The sequence below is a fragment of the Staurois parvus genome, unplaced genomic scaffold (assembly GCF_062004578.1).
Source record: "Staurois parvus isolate SC_StPar_1 unplaced genomic scaffold, SC_StPar_1.0 ptg000832l, whole genome shotgun sequence".
NCBI classification, from domain to species: Eukaryota; Metazoa; Chordata; class Amphibia; order Anura; family Ranidae; genus Staurois; species Staurois parvus.
Window position 1 is genome coordinate 405625 of NW_028318628.1, and position 13827 is coordinate 419451.

The window sequence follows — 13827 nt, forward strand, 5'->3', positions numbered from 1 at the left end:
CAAACAAACAAACAAACAAACGGTATTAGGCTATTTTCTGTGCTATCATTCATTCAAAATGGAAATGACCACATTTGGCCACTATATGGCACAACATACAGTATCATAGGAATTTCTTACTGTTGTACTGCTGTACCACAGTACTGTAGCACTACCCCGTTGGGAGTTGCTGTTGATTTTGGGACCCCTATTGTCCTGCACAGCCAGGCAATCTGCATTCTCCACACAAGCTTTCATCCAAAGCCAGAAATCAGTCCTTGAGCTTTTGTTTTGTTGTTTATTGAGGGGATTTAGAATTGGGATAGGGTAAGGGGGGTATAGGATTCCCAAAAGAACCATCAACTGAGGACAAACTTCCTGGAACTATTCACAATCTTTCTCTGCAGCACAGTCTCTGTCGGAGAGCTAGCTAGTGTCTCCACAATGTACCACCCCAGACCCTAAATTAAATTCTCCTTTTTACCCAGCAATCTGGAGGTTTTCCTGAGCAGGAAATCTGGCTTTGTACCTTTTAAAAGGTGAACAGTCACTAGTAGGGGGCTAATTCGGTTTCCCACCAGAGTGCTCCTTCCCCTACCCCCCAGGGGGTGTAGGTGTACTCACTCAGATCCTCTCCTGTACTGCTTGTGGGTTGGCTGCAGCATATCAGCTGGGCTGCTCCTTCCCTGCCATACAGGTAGTCCTCTCTCAGGGGGCCAGTCAGTTCCAAGTTTTCCACCTCTGCAACTCCAGGCTCGCAGGCAGGCCCCATCCCACTAGGCCTCCTGACAGCCTCCTGCTCACAGCCTCACATCTTCCTCTCTCCCTCTTCCACCTAACTCTTCTCCCACACTCCTCCAACTGAGCAGGCTCCAGCAGCATTTAACACTGATGGAGATAAAAACAAAGTAAAAAGTTCCAGAGTGCCTGAAATGTAAAACATGTAAAACAATGAATACAAAACAAGTATATAGTTAGGGCCATAAACGTTTTGTTAGTGACACAATTTTCATATTTTTATGGGGGCTTTTAGCTTGAATTCACAGGGGCTTAATGAAAATATTGTATAAGCACTTTAGGAATTACAACCATTTTTATACATAGTGGGTTTTGTTTATTGCTGAAGATTTAAGAAATGACACCCCCAGTGGGATTATTTTTCTGATAACTACTATATAAGCATTGCCCTCGTGCATGATTGGTTCTACATTTGTATACATAGTCTCCCCATTTTCAGGGGCTCGATAGTATTTGGACGAATTAACATCATTATAAATATAGTTATTTTTATGATTTTGTTGAAATCTCTTGCAGTTAGTTCCAGCCTGAAGTTTAAAGCACATGGACAGCACCAAATGCTGGGTTTCCTCCCAATGTTGCTTTGCCAAGCCTGCATTACAGCTATATTCAGTTGTTGCTGCTTGCTTGTTGATCTTTTTGCTTCAGTTTTGTCTTCAAAAACTAAAATGCAATGTGGTTTTGGTCTGGTAAATGACTTTGAACAATATTCCACCTCTTTGAAAAAAAAGATCTTTTTCAAAAGCTCTTGTGTTATTTTTGCAGTATGTTTTGGGATATAGTAAACACTAGAGACCCAGCTCCATGGACAGCCATACCACTGCCTCCACCATGTTTTGCAAATGATGTGGTATGCCTCAGATCATCAGCAATTCCTTCCCAGTACCTTACTCTTTTTTTCTCCTTCATCCTGGTGCATGTTAATCTTAGTGTTATCTGTCCTAAGAACGCTGGCAGTCTTTTTAGATATTTTCTTGCAAGCTCTAATGTGACCTTCCTATTATTGAGGCTTTGGAGTGGTAAACCACCTGTATTTACTTACACAAAGTATCCTTTTGATTGTATACTTGATATGCCTACCTACTGGTTGCCTTGACTTGGCTAGATGTTGTGAAGGAGTTTTCTTTACTATGGAAAGAATTCTCTAGCACAGCTGTCTTCTGTGACCTTTTGTGTTGGTGAGATCACCAGTGTGTTAGGTCTTTTCAGGAATGTACCAAATTGTTGATTTGGCTACATCTAATAATTGTGCTATAGAGTATGTCTGATGGGATGCTTTATTTTCTCAGCCTAATGATGGTCTGATTGTCTTACAATAACAGCCCTTTGGACCCCATATTGGAAGTTCAAACAACAGCTCCCAAATGCAAGTTTCAAAATTGGAATCAACCACTGACCTTTTAGTTGCCTACACCTACATATGGGCTGTCCTGTCCTGTACTCCCAGAAAAGGATTTTACAGGAAAGTCAAAAATCTTTATTGTTGCCCCATATAGAGCAGGGGTGTCAAAATGGTGGCCCTCCAGTTGTTACAGAAGTACAAGTCCAATGAGGCATTGCAAAGTTGACAGTTACAAGCATGACTCCCACAGGCAGAGGCATGACGGGACTTGTAGTTCCACAACAGCTGGAGGGTTGACAGTATGACATCTTTTATATAGAGGATACCACTTCTATTATATAATAATGTAACTAATTGCTGGCCATTTGAGAAAAAAAAGTACATCTAAATGCCCTTTTTACCCACCTAAAGCCATGATCACATGATGCTCCAGTCAGGAGCCTTTTCTCTTCTCTCTTTGTTAACATCCAGCAAGGTACTGCTTCAGGTGTCCATGTCATTGCCTGCATGATGCGGACAATTCATATTGGCTGTCCATTGGTGAAGTCCTCTTGAGATCCAGTTTTTTTTTTTTTTTTGCCAGAAAATGCCTCATCTGCTTTATGGAGTACACAAGAAATGTGCATAATTGTCACCTCAATATGCCTTCACTTATGCCATAAAATAATCATACCAAGTTTGTGTGGACAATATGATGTGTAACTGAAATGGATATAAGCCTTGATTAACTTTAGAATATTATTGGACCATGTAGACTTGTTGGGGTAGGATTATTTCACTGTTCTGTTTTATGTCCTATAGTTTGACCAATGATTCTAAAGTAACAAGGAGAAGTAAATACCCTGCATTTAAAGCTGGCTGTCTGCACTTTAAACACTATAGGTTTGATTTACTAAAAACAAATAGGCTGTTCATTTTGCAAGAGAAGATTCCCAGAGCTTAGTGAATGTGGTGAAAATTCATTTTGCAAAAAATACCCAATCATGTGTCAGGAAAGTAGAAAAAACTGTGTTATTGCTTGCACACTCTTGGATGATAATAGTCAGGAGAGTTTTGCTTCATTCACTAAGCTCACTAAAATTCCCTTGCAATGTGAGCAGCCTATTTGCCTTTAATAAATTACCCCATATACTTAATTTTAAAACCGAGTCTCAAAACTATTTGCAAATGTAAGTGATGAAACACAGAATTAATTAAAAAAAAAACAGTGAACTGTGAATGTGTTTGTTGCTTCCCAACATTTGTAATTTTGTAAAACAAACCTTTCTTTTTTTTATATATATATATATATATATATATATATATATATATATATTACCCATATAAATGTAGTACCCTCCTAGTTAGCTAGGGGAATCTAGCTGATTATTTTTAGTTAGGAAGGCTGAGTAGCAGAATGGGCAATAGTCAGCTGGGTCAAATTTGGGTCAGGGCTGAGAGGCTTTGCAGATCAGTTCCTTGATACCTCCACATGCTCTATAATCTTGGAGAAGATTCTAGAGACAGTGGGAGAGAGTGAGGAGGGGCTGGTTTGCACTATTGAGGGATCCTGACCAATTCCCAAGCAGGAGGATTGTCATGGGGTTAGGACAACCCTTAAAAGTGACTGAGCCTGCTCAGCAGCAGTAGAGTTTGGGTAGAAGATGTGAGGAAGCTGAGAAGCAGATGAGAGGGGGCCCAGTGGAAAGGGACCTACCTACAGGCAGGGTGCTAGAAAGGAGGATTACTCAGCCTCACCGGCCCCCAGAGAGAGGACCACCTGTAGAGCCAGGAAAGGAGCCAGCCCAGCTGAAGGCCTTAAGGCAGCTACCTACCTAAATCTGCTTGCAGGACTGAGACTGAGGGAGTAGTCCTACACCCCCTAGGCCACTTTCCCTTTTTGGCAGATGTGATTGGAACATGTGCACTCATTGGAAGATTTTCCCTCACCTCTTGTGATAGTAACTGTACAATTTGGATTCCTTATCACATTTTGTTCAATAGCAAGCAGGATAAATAGACATCTCTGTAACTGGTACAGAGGCAGCAACACAAACCTGAGGGGGTTCAACAGTTCACCACTCTACAAAAGTAAAATAAAGCATTTTTGCCAAATATACATTTTAACTATCAATCTATGAATAGTTACTATAGCAATAAGTACGGATCTTTGTTTAACTGGACTTATTATATCCAGATGTGCCTCAGTGGAGATATTTATTCTGTAACAATCATTTATATTCTCTGTGTTATAATATCAGTCTGTTTTGTCAATAAGACTGTTCACTTTGAAAGGGAATTCAGAGCTCAGCTAATAAGGTGAAGCCCTGCTGACTGCCTTCATCCATTCATGTGCAAACAAAAATACAGTTTTTTTATTTCCTTGAACATGATTGGGCATTCTTTGCAAAGTGAAATTTTATCACATTCACTAAGCTCTGGGAGTAATTCCCTTGCAAAGTACAACTTCCCTTGCAAAAACAAAATTAACACCACTTTACTCAACTAAAATACGACTAAAACAAAAACAATTCAGATGACTAAAATACGACTAAAGCTAAAATGGCATTTTAAAACTAAATCGAACTTTGACATCAAAATTAACGCTGGTCATATAATGACATGTTATTAGATTTACACTCCGAGAGTATATGATGCTTTGGAAATTCTAGAGAAATGCTTAAATAATACCTTACAATTTAACTAAACTCATTCGAGTTTAGTCGACTACAGTATAGGAGATTTTAGTCGACTAAAATGTACTGGAGATTTTAGCCGACTAAAATAAGACTAAAACTAAAACAATTCAGATGACTAAAATACAACTAAAACTAAAACTATTCAGAGGACTAAAATATAACTAAAACTATTCAGATGACTAAAATACGACTAAAACAAAAACTATTCATATGACTAAAATATGACTAAAACTAAAATGGCATTTTAGTCTAAAGACTATGACTAAAACTATATTGAAATTTGACATCAAACTTAACACTGGTGAACAGCCTATTTACCTTTAGCAAATTAACTCCTATGTACGCATCAAGAATATATTGTCTCAACTATGAAATTAACATATTATTCACACTTACTGCTACTTTTACACAATGAGAATCTGGTTGTATAAGGCAAAACTGATCACTGACACATTGGAGTTGGTTTACTAAGACATATAGGCTGTCCACTTTCCAAAGATAAATTTCCCCTAAGTTATTGAATGTGGCAAAAAGTCACTTTGCAAAGAATACCCAATTACATGCAAAAAAAGTGAAAAAACAGTATTTTTTGCCATGATTTGATAAAGCCAGCAGAGCTTCACCCCATTCTCTAAGGCAAGGCAAAAATACCTTGCAACATGAACAAGCTTTTTGCATTTAGTAAGTCAACCCCCTTGTGATTAATGAATAGGTTTTGCTAGTATTACCCTTTTTTGGACAAACCACATCAGTTTTTTTAAAACTTGGTAAATCTGGCATGCCCTATTATGATTCATTTGCTCACAGACAAATCTTTTTTTTCTCAAGATCTGACTGCTAGTTTTTTGAAGGTCTATTTATATTCCTGAACGGAGCTTACATATAGAATTGTTCAGTTGGAAAATCTAGTGTCAGCTTACTACTGCAAAGAAAAGTTAAAGTCAACGTTTATTTAAAAAATAATGATTAAGCATGAAAGACATTACTTACCTTCAATGTAATGTGTTCCTTGTGCTGCTGTGTCCTTGTTTAGCGGAAACCTTCCTCTTCCAATGGCACCCCTCTCCCATCCACCTCTGTATTCTTCTAGTGTGGTGGGTGTTAATAGAACTAAAGGAGCCTTCACAAACACTCATCAAGAATGCCTGCCTATGCCCACCCTTTCCGCCCTGCTCCTTCATCCATAAAAGCCATACTACAGCTTATATTAATGAAACAGGATCTATGAGTGGAGGATGGGTGGCTGATTGAAAGGTCCCTCAATTCATAGAGTGTGCTTCATTTATAAAAGGTATATTATGTGTGAAATGGAAGGCCAATGTGGGGCACTATTGATGAGTGGGATCACTGTGACAGCTATGACAGCTCCCTTAGTTCTATTAACCCCCAACCAGGGGCGGACTGACAACTCAAGGGGCCCCCGGGCAATAGGAAATCATGGGGCCCCTGTGTCCTTGTCCACACTCAAACAACACCTAAAAAAGCCTATGAAAGTTACCAGGGGCATCTCATGGGGCCCCCTAATGACACCGGGCCCTCGGGCAGTGCCCGAATGGCTAAATGGTCAGTTCGCCTCTGTCCCCAACACACCAGGAGATTACAGCGACAAGGGTGGGGGGGGCAATAGAGGAGAGACATTTCTGATAAACAAGGACACAGCAGCACAAGGGACACATCTCACTGTAGGTAAGTATTATCTCTTGAACTTGTTCTTTATTTAAACATAGGCTTCAAAGCTTAACTCCAGACAAACAGCTAAATGCACAGATAAAATCCATACATGGTATCTGTTTTCTATTTCTATCCATCCTGTTCTGTGGTTTACACACACAGGACAGCCCTATCTGGTAGCTGGAAACCTGGATTTTTTTCTACTGATGTTCAGCAACACTTACAGGTCCCCCCCCACCCCACCCTGCACTCTAAAAAATAACTCAAGCGACCTGTTACCACCACTTAATTAAATGTGTATTTCCAAGATAAAAATCCTAATTTATTGGTTTAAATAAACTTTTTCATTTAAAAAACTACTTTCATGAGTTGTGTTAAAATGATAATGTTGGAAATTACATCAACTTAATATTGTGTGTCATGTACAGTTACATTTCTGCATTCATTGTTGTACAATGAAATTTAAGTTAAGGTACCTTAATAAATTTGACTTGGTAACTTAATTTTGCTCTACATTGAGAGCTGCATTGCAAGTCTCCACCCCCATTCACTTAACACAAATCAAGTCTCAGTTGTTTCAAAAACTGTTCCTTGAACTTGATGGACTGAAAGCCAGTGCTAAAGTAATGGGTCTCAAGTACAGTATTCTCTGAAGAACGTATGTGTTCCATAGCACAGTCATACTCAGATGACATTTTTCACTTTTATTTCAGTTCACAAAATGGTTGTCGCAGGGTAATGCGGAAAGAATATAGCAAATTGTAAGAAAGCTCACAAAATATCAACTTTCAATATCCTCCAATAGCTTCACTATATTGCCACAATTTGTTGCACAATATAGCAAAGGTCTTGTAGAGAAACAGTTTCTGCACCAGACAGACAATATTAAAAAAATCTTAATGCAAAGTGCTTACTCATTCATCAGTACAACTTTAAGGATTTGATTTTGGTGTGCAAAAAATGTCAATTGTTTAACAATTGGATTGTTGGGCCTTGGTTCACACATTGAAGTGCATGTGAATCACAAAGGAACTGCAACACATTCCTGTGCAATTCACGTGTGGTTCAGTGTAATGCAATTTGAGCCCATTCATTTTGAATGAGCTCAAATCACACCACATCGCACCAAAGACATGCATGCACCAATTTTTGAACCACAGTGCAACCAGATTGCATGTTTTGTTTTGTACCATGCAATCTGGTGCCGGCAAATGCACTGTGTTTGCAACACTGACATCCACTGCAGACTGCAAGGGTAGTGCGATTTGAATGCGGTGCGCGAAATGCACACAGATTGAGGGGTTTCTGCAACACATTCTAGTGTAAGCCTAAACTGATTAATTCATTTTTGAAAGCTAGTATAAAAAAAACAAAGCTAAGAACTAATACAGAAAATCAATTTGGATCAACTTGATTTTTAACTGCTTTTTAACTTTAAAAAACTTGCTCATAATTGTAGCAATTAAGTACACGTGACTTGAAGGTTTCTTATAAAAACTGGAAAAACTATTTGAATTAACTTAATATGTTTAAGTACTCAACTTAAAAACATGTGTTTATAATGCCAGTAATTAAGTTGGCGGTAAATAAAAATGCATTCATTTCTATCAGAAAAGCTAATTACCTCAATGCAATGTAGTTTGTTGCTTCAACTTAATTTCACCAGACATTGTCATAACTTAAAAAGCTTGATGCAAACTGTTGTGTTAATTTTTTTTGTTGAGCCAAAACATTATTTTTTAGAGTGTGTGACTGGAGAGGGAAAGGAGAAGCAACCGATGAGCTATCCTCTCTGTCTCTTTCAGGTCATGATGTGGGTGGCAGACAAGTGTTATACACCGGCGGGTTTCTGAGGCTGTGCAGAAGCTAACGGTGCTGGTGAGCAGCTATATAGAAGCCAGGGAGAGGAATGATGTCAGGATAAGCACTGGGAGCCCCGTGAAGCTAGTCTGCTCACATGTCCAGTACAGCCATGCCCTGTCTCTTTGACCTGTTCTCCTATCAGCATGTTCTTTGCACTTTAGCACAATTGACTGATTCCTCATGCACTCAGAATTTGGTAATTAAACTACTCGCATTAGGAATACATTGAGAGATGTATTAGCAGATGAAAAACTGCATTAATTTGTGCATGTTTAAAAAACATGGAGTTCAGCTTTAAATCTGAACTGGTGGATCTGCACTACTGAAGACAGCAGATTTTATCTTAGCATAACAAAAGACAAATATCTAATGATTATGGTAATTGAAGTAGTGTGAGGAGGACCCCATGGCTCTATACTGCTCAATTATAGAAGGGACTTACTATTTATACAGGTGTTTTCTTAGTAGAGAACTGCATGCTTGAGCTGCAGTTAGGTTTATTTCACATTGTGGCTTTGTCTAAAAAAAAATATACAAATCGTATAGCATAATAACAATATATTTGGTACAATATGAACAGAGCAGAAAATGTGCACTTACAGCCATTCACCCTAGGTGAACACACTCACATGAGGCTTTAGTATGGCTGACAGATAATAAAATACTATGTACTATCAGCTGCAATTCAGTCAATGTATTGGTTATCATACAACTAAGGCAGGCCATAGACGGAGTCATTTTCTTTCTGACAACCATGGGTTACAGTAATGAAAAACGCTTGAAAACCAGTCAGTGTTGATGGGGCAATCCCTCCCATCCCTCCCATGGAGCCATTGTGTAAGTCCGGGGGGGAGACGCCATACATCCCTGCCGGGAGAACACAGTGATTACTACTAGCGGCTATTATAGCCTCTAGCAATAATCGCATGTAAAATACGTCAGGCTGGTTGTACCCAAGTTGATTGATTGATGAGCTTGGGTACATTCAGCCTGCCCGTACATTGTTTGAATCTCGGCTGGTGCCTGCTGAATTGGCTGAGATTCAAACTTTCTGTGGCTGGCTTTATTCACTGGATCACATTCCTTCCTAGCTTCCATTCAATTAAGCTTTGATATTGTCATAATCATCCAAGGTCCTCCCAGGACTTCCTACTACTACTGTGGCAGCTGGCTTCTGTGATTTTAGATGTAAGTTGGCTAATAAAATTGTTAGGTTTTTACTACATCATCTCTAACCCCTGATTTGTTTGATGAGGACCTTGGACGATTATGACAATATCGATTGGGACTCCGAGGAGTTTGCTATCATGCTTATGAGGAGAGCTGGTTAATGTTTCATTAGGGTAATTATGCATTTTTTTCACACTCATTGCAGTGGAACACGTTTATATCCTTTTCATCCAGTTTTTGTGCACTGTTGAGATATATCTTAGGTGTATATAGGAGCTTTGGCCTTTTTTGGCACAGTTTTGTGACTTTTAATTATATATATATATATTTTTTCTCTTCACGTGTGTTTTGGCACATGTTATATTTTCTGCATGTTACACAAGTGTCACACCTACCCTTATCCCAAAGATAATACACTATGTTAAGTCTATGCTTGGTTTGAGGTATATGAAGATTCTGGATCCATCTTAAATTATTTTGGGACCAAGAAAAGAGACCATACTTGGAGGTGGACTTTGATCTCTACTCAAGATATTCGGATTGTGAATGACTTTTGGGACTATTTATTTTCTGTTTGTTTCTGTTTACAATAAGTCTGCATCTTATTGCTATAAGGATGTACACAGTAATACAAACATTGTTTTTAGTAAAGTTAAGAAAATCTTCCAGCTTTTTATTGATGTCTGTGTCCCTGCTGGGGAGAATTAAGGGTAAGTTCCCCCAGTAGGAACACAGTCAGCAATATAAATCTCTACAAAAAGTTTAAAAAATGTATTCAGCTTTTATTTCAGCTAGGACGTGTCTAATGTGTGAGATGTTGTCACTTCTATACTTCCTGCAGCCCCTGAAATGTCTCCACTATTTCTTGTGGACCTAGCAACATGCCTTGCAAAGCTCATGGTAGAATGGAGGAAGCATATCATGGGCTACATGAATGTCGACCTTGAGACAGTCAGCATTTGTATAGCCACTTTGCAGTCATATGTCCTCTATCTATAGATATGTGCTGACACAATGTTATCTGGAACCACTATAAGTTTAGTAGTTTAATTGTCCCTACATGCTTCCTTTAAGGTGTTTCTGAACACATTTGAGTGATCTAGGGGCAGTAATGGAGGACCTTTTAATACATGTGACTTATACACAGAAAACTAATTTAATGATCAATAACAATTCTCAGTTGTCAGTCACTGCTACATTTTAATGAAGTGCTTCAAGGATTCCAGTACAGCAAAATGTGCAAATAGGAACATTCAATGTATCACATGTCACATCTATTAAACAAGGCAAAAATATCCACAATGATGAAAAGCACATACCAAACGAGGCAAAGTGACTGTGTGTGGCACACTGCCAGGCAGTTCTGAAGCAACCGATCATAGTGCAAAGTGATACAGCCCTGCTTACACATATGTACAGAAGTTTGGTCACAGGTTAAGTGCATGACCACCCTCTGCAAAACTTGAACCTCACAATACACTTATATGGGATTTAAAATGCTAGGATAACTGTTTGCATATCTATATCCTCAGAGTGGTTACATGATAACAGTACATTTAGGTAAACAGTACAATTAGGCTCGCCATACACATTGTCTAACTCAGCCAGCCCAATCTTTACCAGATTTGGCCATATGTGTGTGGCTAAATCTTCATAGTCATGAAGTTTAGCACCTCTGCCAAAATGTTTGTAAGGGAGGCTTTGGAAATTGTTGTGTAGTGACCACATACACATTCAGATGTGGCCATGATGCATGAATTTTCTATCCTACCTGTTCAAAGTCAATCTTAATGTCTGCACCCTATACACAACTTAGTTATCAGCAAATAAATCTAAAACAGTTTATCTGGTCAAATATGTATCTTATACTTTGGTATCTTTACTCTAGGGTGCAGTCTACGTAATCATTCATTCTGAAACTGATACTACTATAGTCACTTTGCCTCCAGAGCGCCATGCATTTTGCTGCAAATGGGCTCACGACCTGTCTCACAAATGCTTATATTTATGGTTAGAAACCAGTAAATGAGCAGTCCACAATAAAATTAAATCTACAATTAGAACATCTAGGACAGACCATAGAATTTATTAATGTCAGTATGTAAGCCCATACTACAACAGCCACTGTGGCAGGCATCAGTTAGTTTGTCACAATAATGTTTATGAATCTCCACTATGAACCTGGTTGCAGTGATCTAGGTTAGCTGTGTTGAATCTCAAAATCTTATGATCATCTGAATGCCTTATCTTATACTTGAATTGAAGTGTTTTACCACAGCGCATCCACATCTTGTGACTTAGAGTGGGACTCGCTTGGAAAAATAATAAGTGAGCAATAAAAATTCACCTCAACCATTGAGTTAATGAAAAATGCATATTTTGACTTTGGCTTTGATTTGCATTCAGGTTAAAGTTTATGGGAGGCAAAGAGAAATTTAAACCCAGCATTTATGTTTATGCAAAGGATGAGCTGAAAATCAGATCAAGCTTTTACCTGGTAACAATAACTTAAGTGTAATATTTGTTATCATTGAATAGTTTACAGCCTTGCCATATGTTACCCAGTGTAACTGCATTTAAAGTGTTTCTAAATGATGCATCAATAGAGTTTTACAAGAGTAGTGTAGTACTGGGTTTCCTTGCCGTTGACTATATGCATACTTCTAGGTGCAACTTAGAGTCTTTACAGATGTGTAAAGACTGATCATTCTTTCAAATATATGAATACAGCTGAGTAGGAAAAATGATAGTAGGGACAGCAACTGCTGCTAGGTCCATGTTACTAGAGCACCCAATTCCGACCTTTTTTGTTTGTCTCTTTCTTTATTAATATATCAATGTAAGTAGTAGATGTTTTAATGCCAACAAAGTCCTTTTCTAACTATGAAAGAGACATTTATGTGTGTGGTCAGTATTGGTAAAAATGAAGAGCTGCTGACAAACCCTGGTTTGTGGTTTGCCTCAGGATCCAAATGAGTTGAGGCATGGCCTTGTACAGCTAAGTACAGCACTATTACAACTTGTCCCTGGTACATAGCTGTGAGTCTATGAATTATGTCTTGTGGTCTTGAGACCTTTGGCTAATAAGTCCTTTAGTGATTCAGAAACACCGGTAAACTGCAGACTTATAGACTAAATCACCCTGAGTTATAGCAAAATACTTGCACTCTAGTGTTTAAATCAATATGTTTGCTTCAGAGAATGATTAACAGCATTATACGTGTTGTCCTGAAGCTTGGTACAATCACAAGAATTGAGAGCCATTATTTTAATCAGATTCCTGATTTAATAGGATTTGCTTCCTTTGACCTTTCTTGAATTTTCTATTTGTGTTACTTTGAGTGAGACACTGGATCAGAACTTTGCTTCTTATGGCCAATAAACATCACAAAGTATTACTTTTTTAGAAATGCATGTCCTGTAAATGCTCTCACACAAACCAAAGCTGGTGAAACAGTGTATTGGAAGTGAAAAGAAGATATTGTAGATGTTTGTGCTTTTTTTCTGAAGTGTATCCTGTAGACCAAATAGTTTAACGGAGGTGCAATTGTCGTCTCACATACTAAGATACCTCATTGGAATTGAACTTTGCATTTTTCCATATATCCCAACAATTGTCTTTGAGATTGATTCAACAGTTCTGAAATTACAGATTTCATTGTGTTTGCAGCATAATATATTGACACATCTTCCATACATAATACAATCTGTCCATAGAACATGCACCTCCCGCGCTCATCCTCTGCTTATAACAAATCCTCTGCAGCTCAGACTGTCAACAGCCCTTTTGCTTATAATGTGAAACATAGAAGAAGACTATGCCACCTTAAATCATGTCCTTTGTATCTTCTTACTTTTTTTAATTAAATAGTCCAGTTGCAGTCATGTCCAGGTATAGAGAGTCAAAACGATAGTTGTAGCTGTTATTGTAGTTTTACATCAGCTCCTTTATTTTTTGTACCTGATTGTGATTCCCCAGTTTCCATGGCTTTTCTTGTAGATTTAGGGCTGACCCCACCTTTTTTATTACTTTGTGGGGTTGTTAAAGTCTTCTTTTGTATCTGAGGACTTGACTGAGAAGACCCAGAGCCAGATTTCCTTGAGATCTGAGGGCTTCTTGAGCCCTTTGGTTTGGGTGGAGGCTGGAGACTTTCCATTGTTTTGAGTGACTTTAAGCTTAGCATTTCACAGTAGCTATTGCACTGGTGAATTGATGGAAATTCCTCAATGATCTCTGGATAGCAGCTTTCTTTTAGTCCTTGATATCTAGAAATACAAATATTTAAGTGAAGAAATGAGCATAGCTAGGTCTTCTTTGTGTAGACC

At 38.4% G+C, this 13827-nt stretch overlaps 1 protein-coding gene across 1 annotated transcript in view; it reads right to left on the reverse strand.

Annotated features, from left to right (window-relative positions):
• Positions 1-10681: 10681 nt before the first annotated feature.
• The window catches only part of ALPK3 (alpha kinase 3), a 185019-nt gene continuing 181873 nt past the window's right edge, over positions 10682-13827 (reverse strand). Inside the window, exon 15 of the mRNA XM_089655336.1 lies at positions 10682-13767. Coding sequence (XP_089511462.1) covers positions 13425-13767 — 343 coding nt within the window. The 3' untranslated portion in view covers positions 10682-13424. The remainder of the gene's footprint in view (positions 13768-13827) is intronic.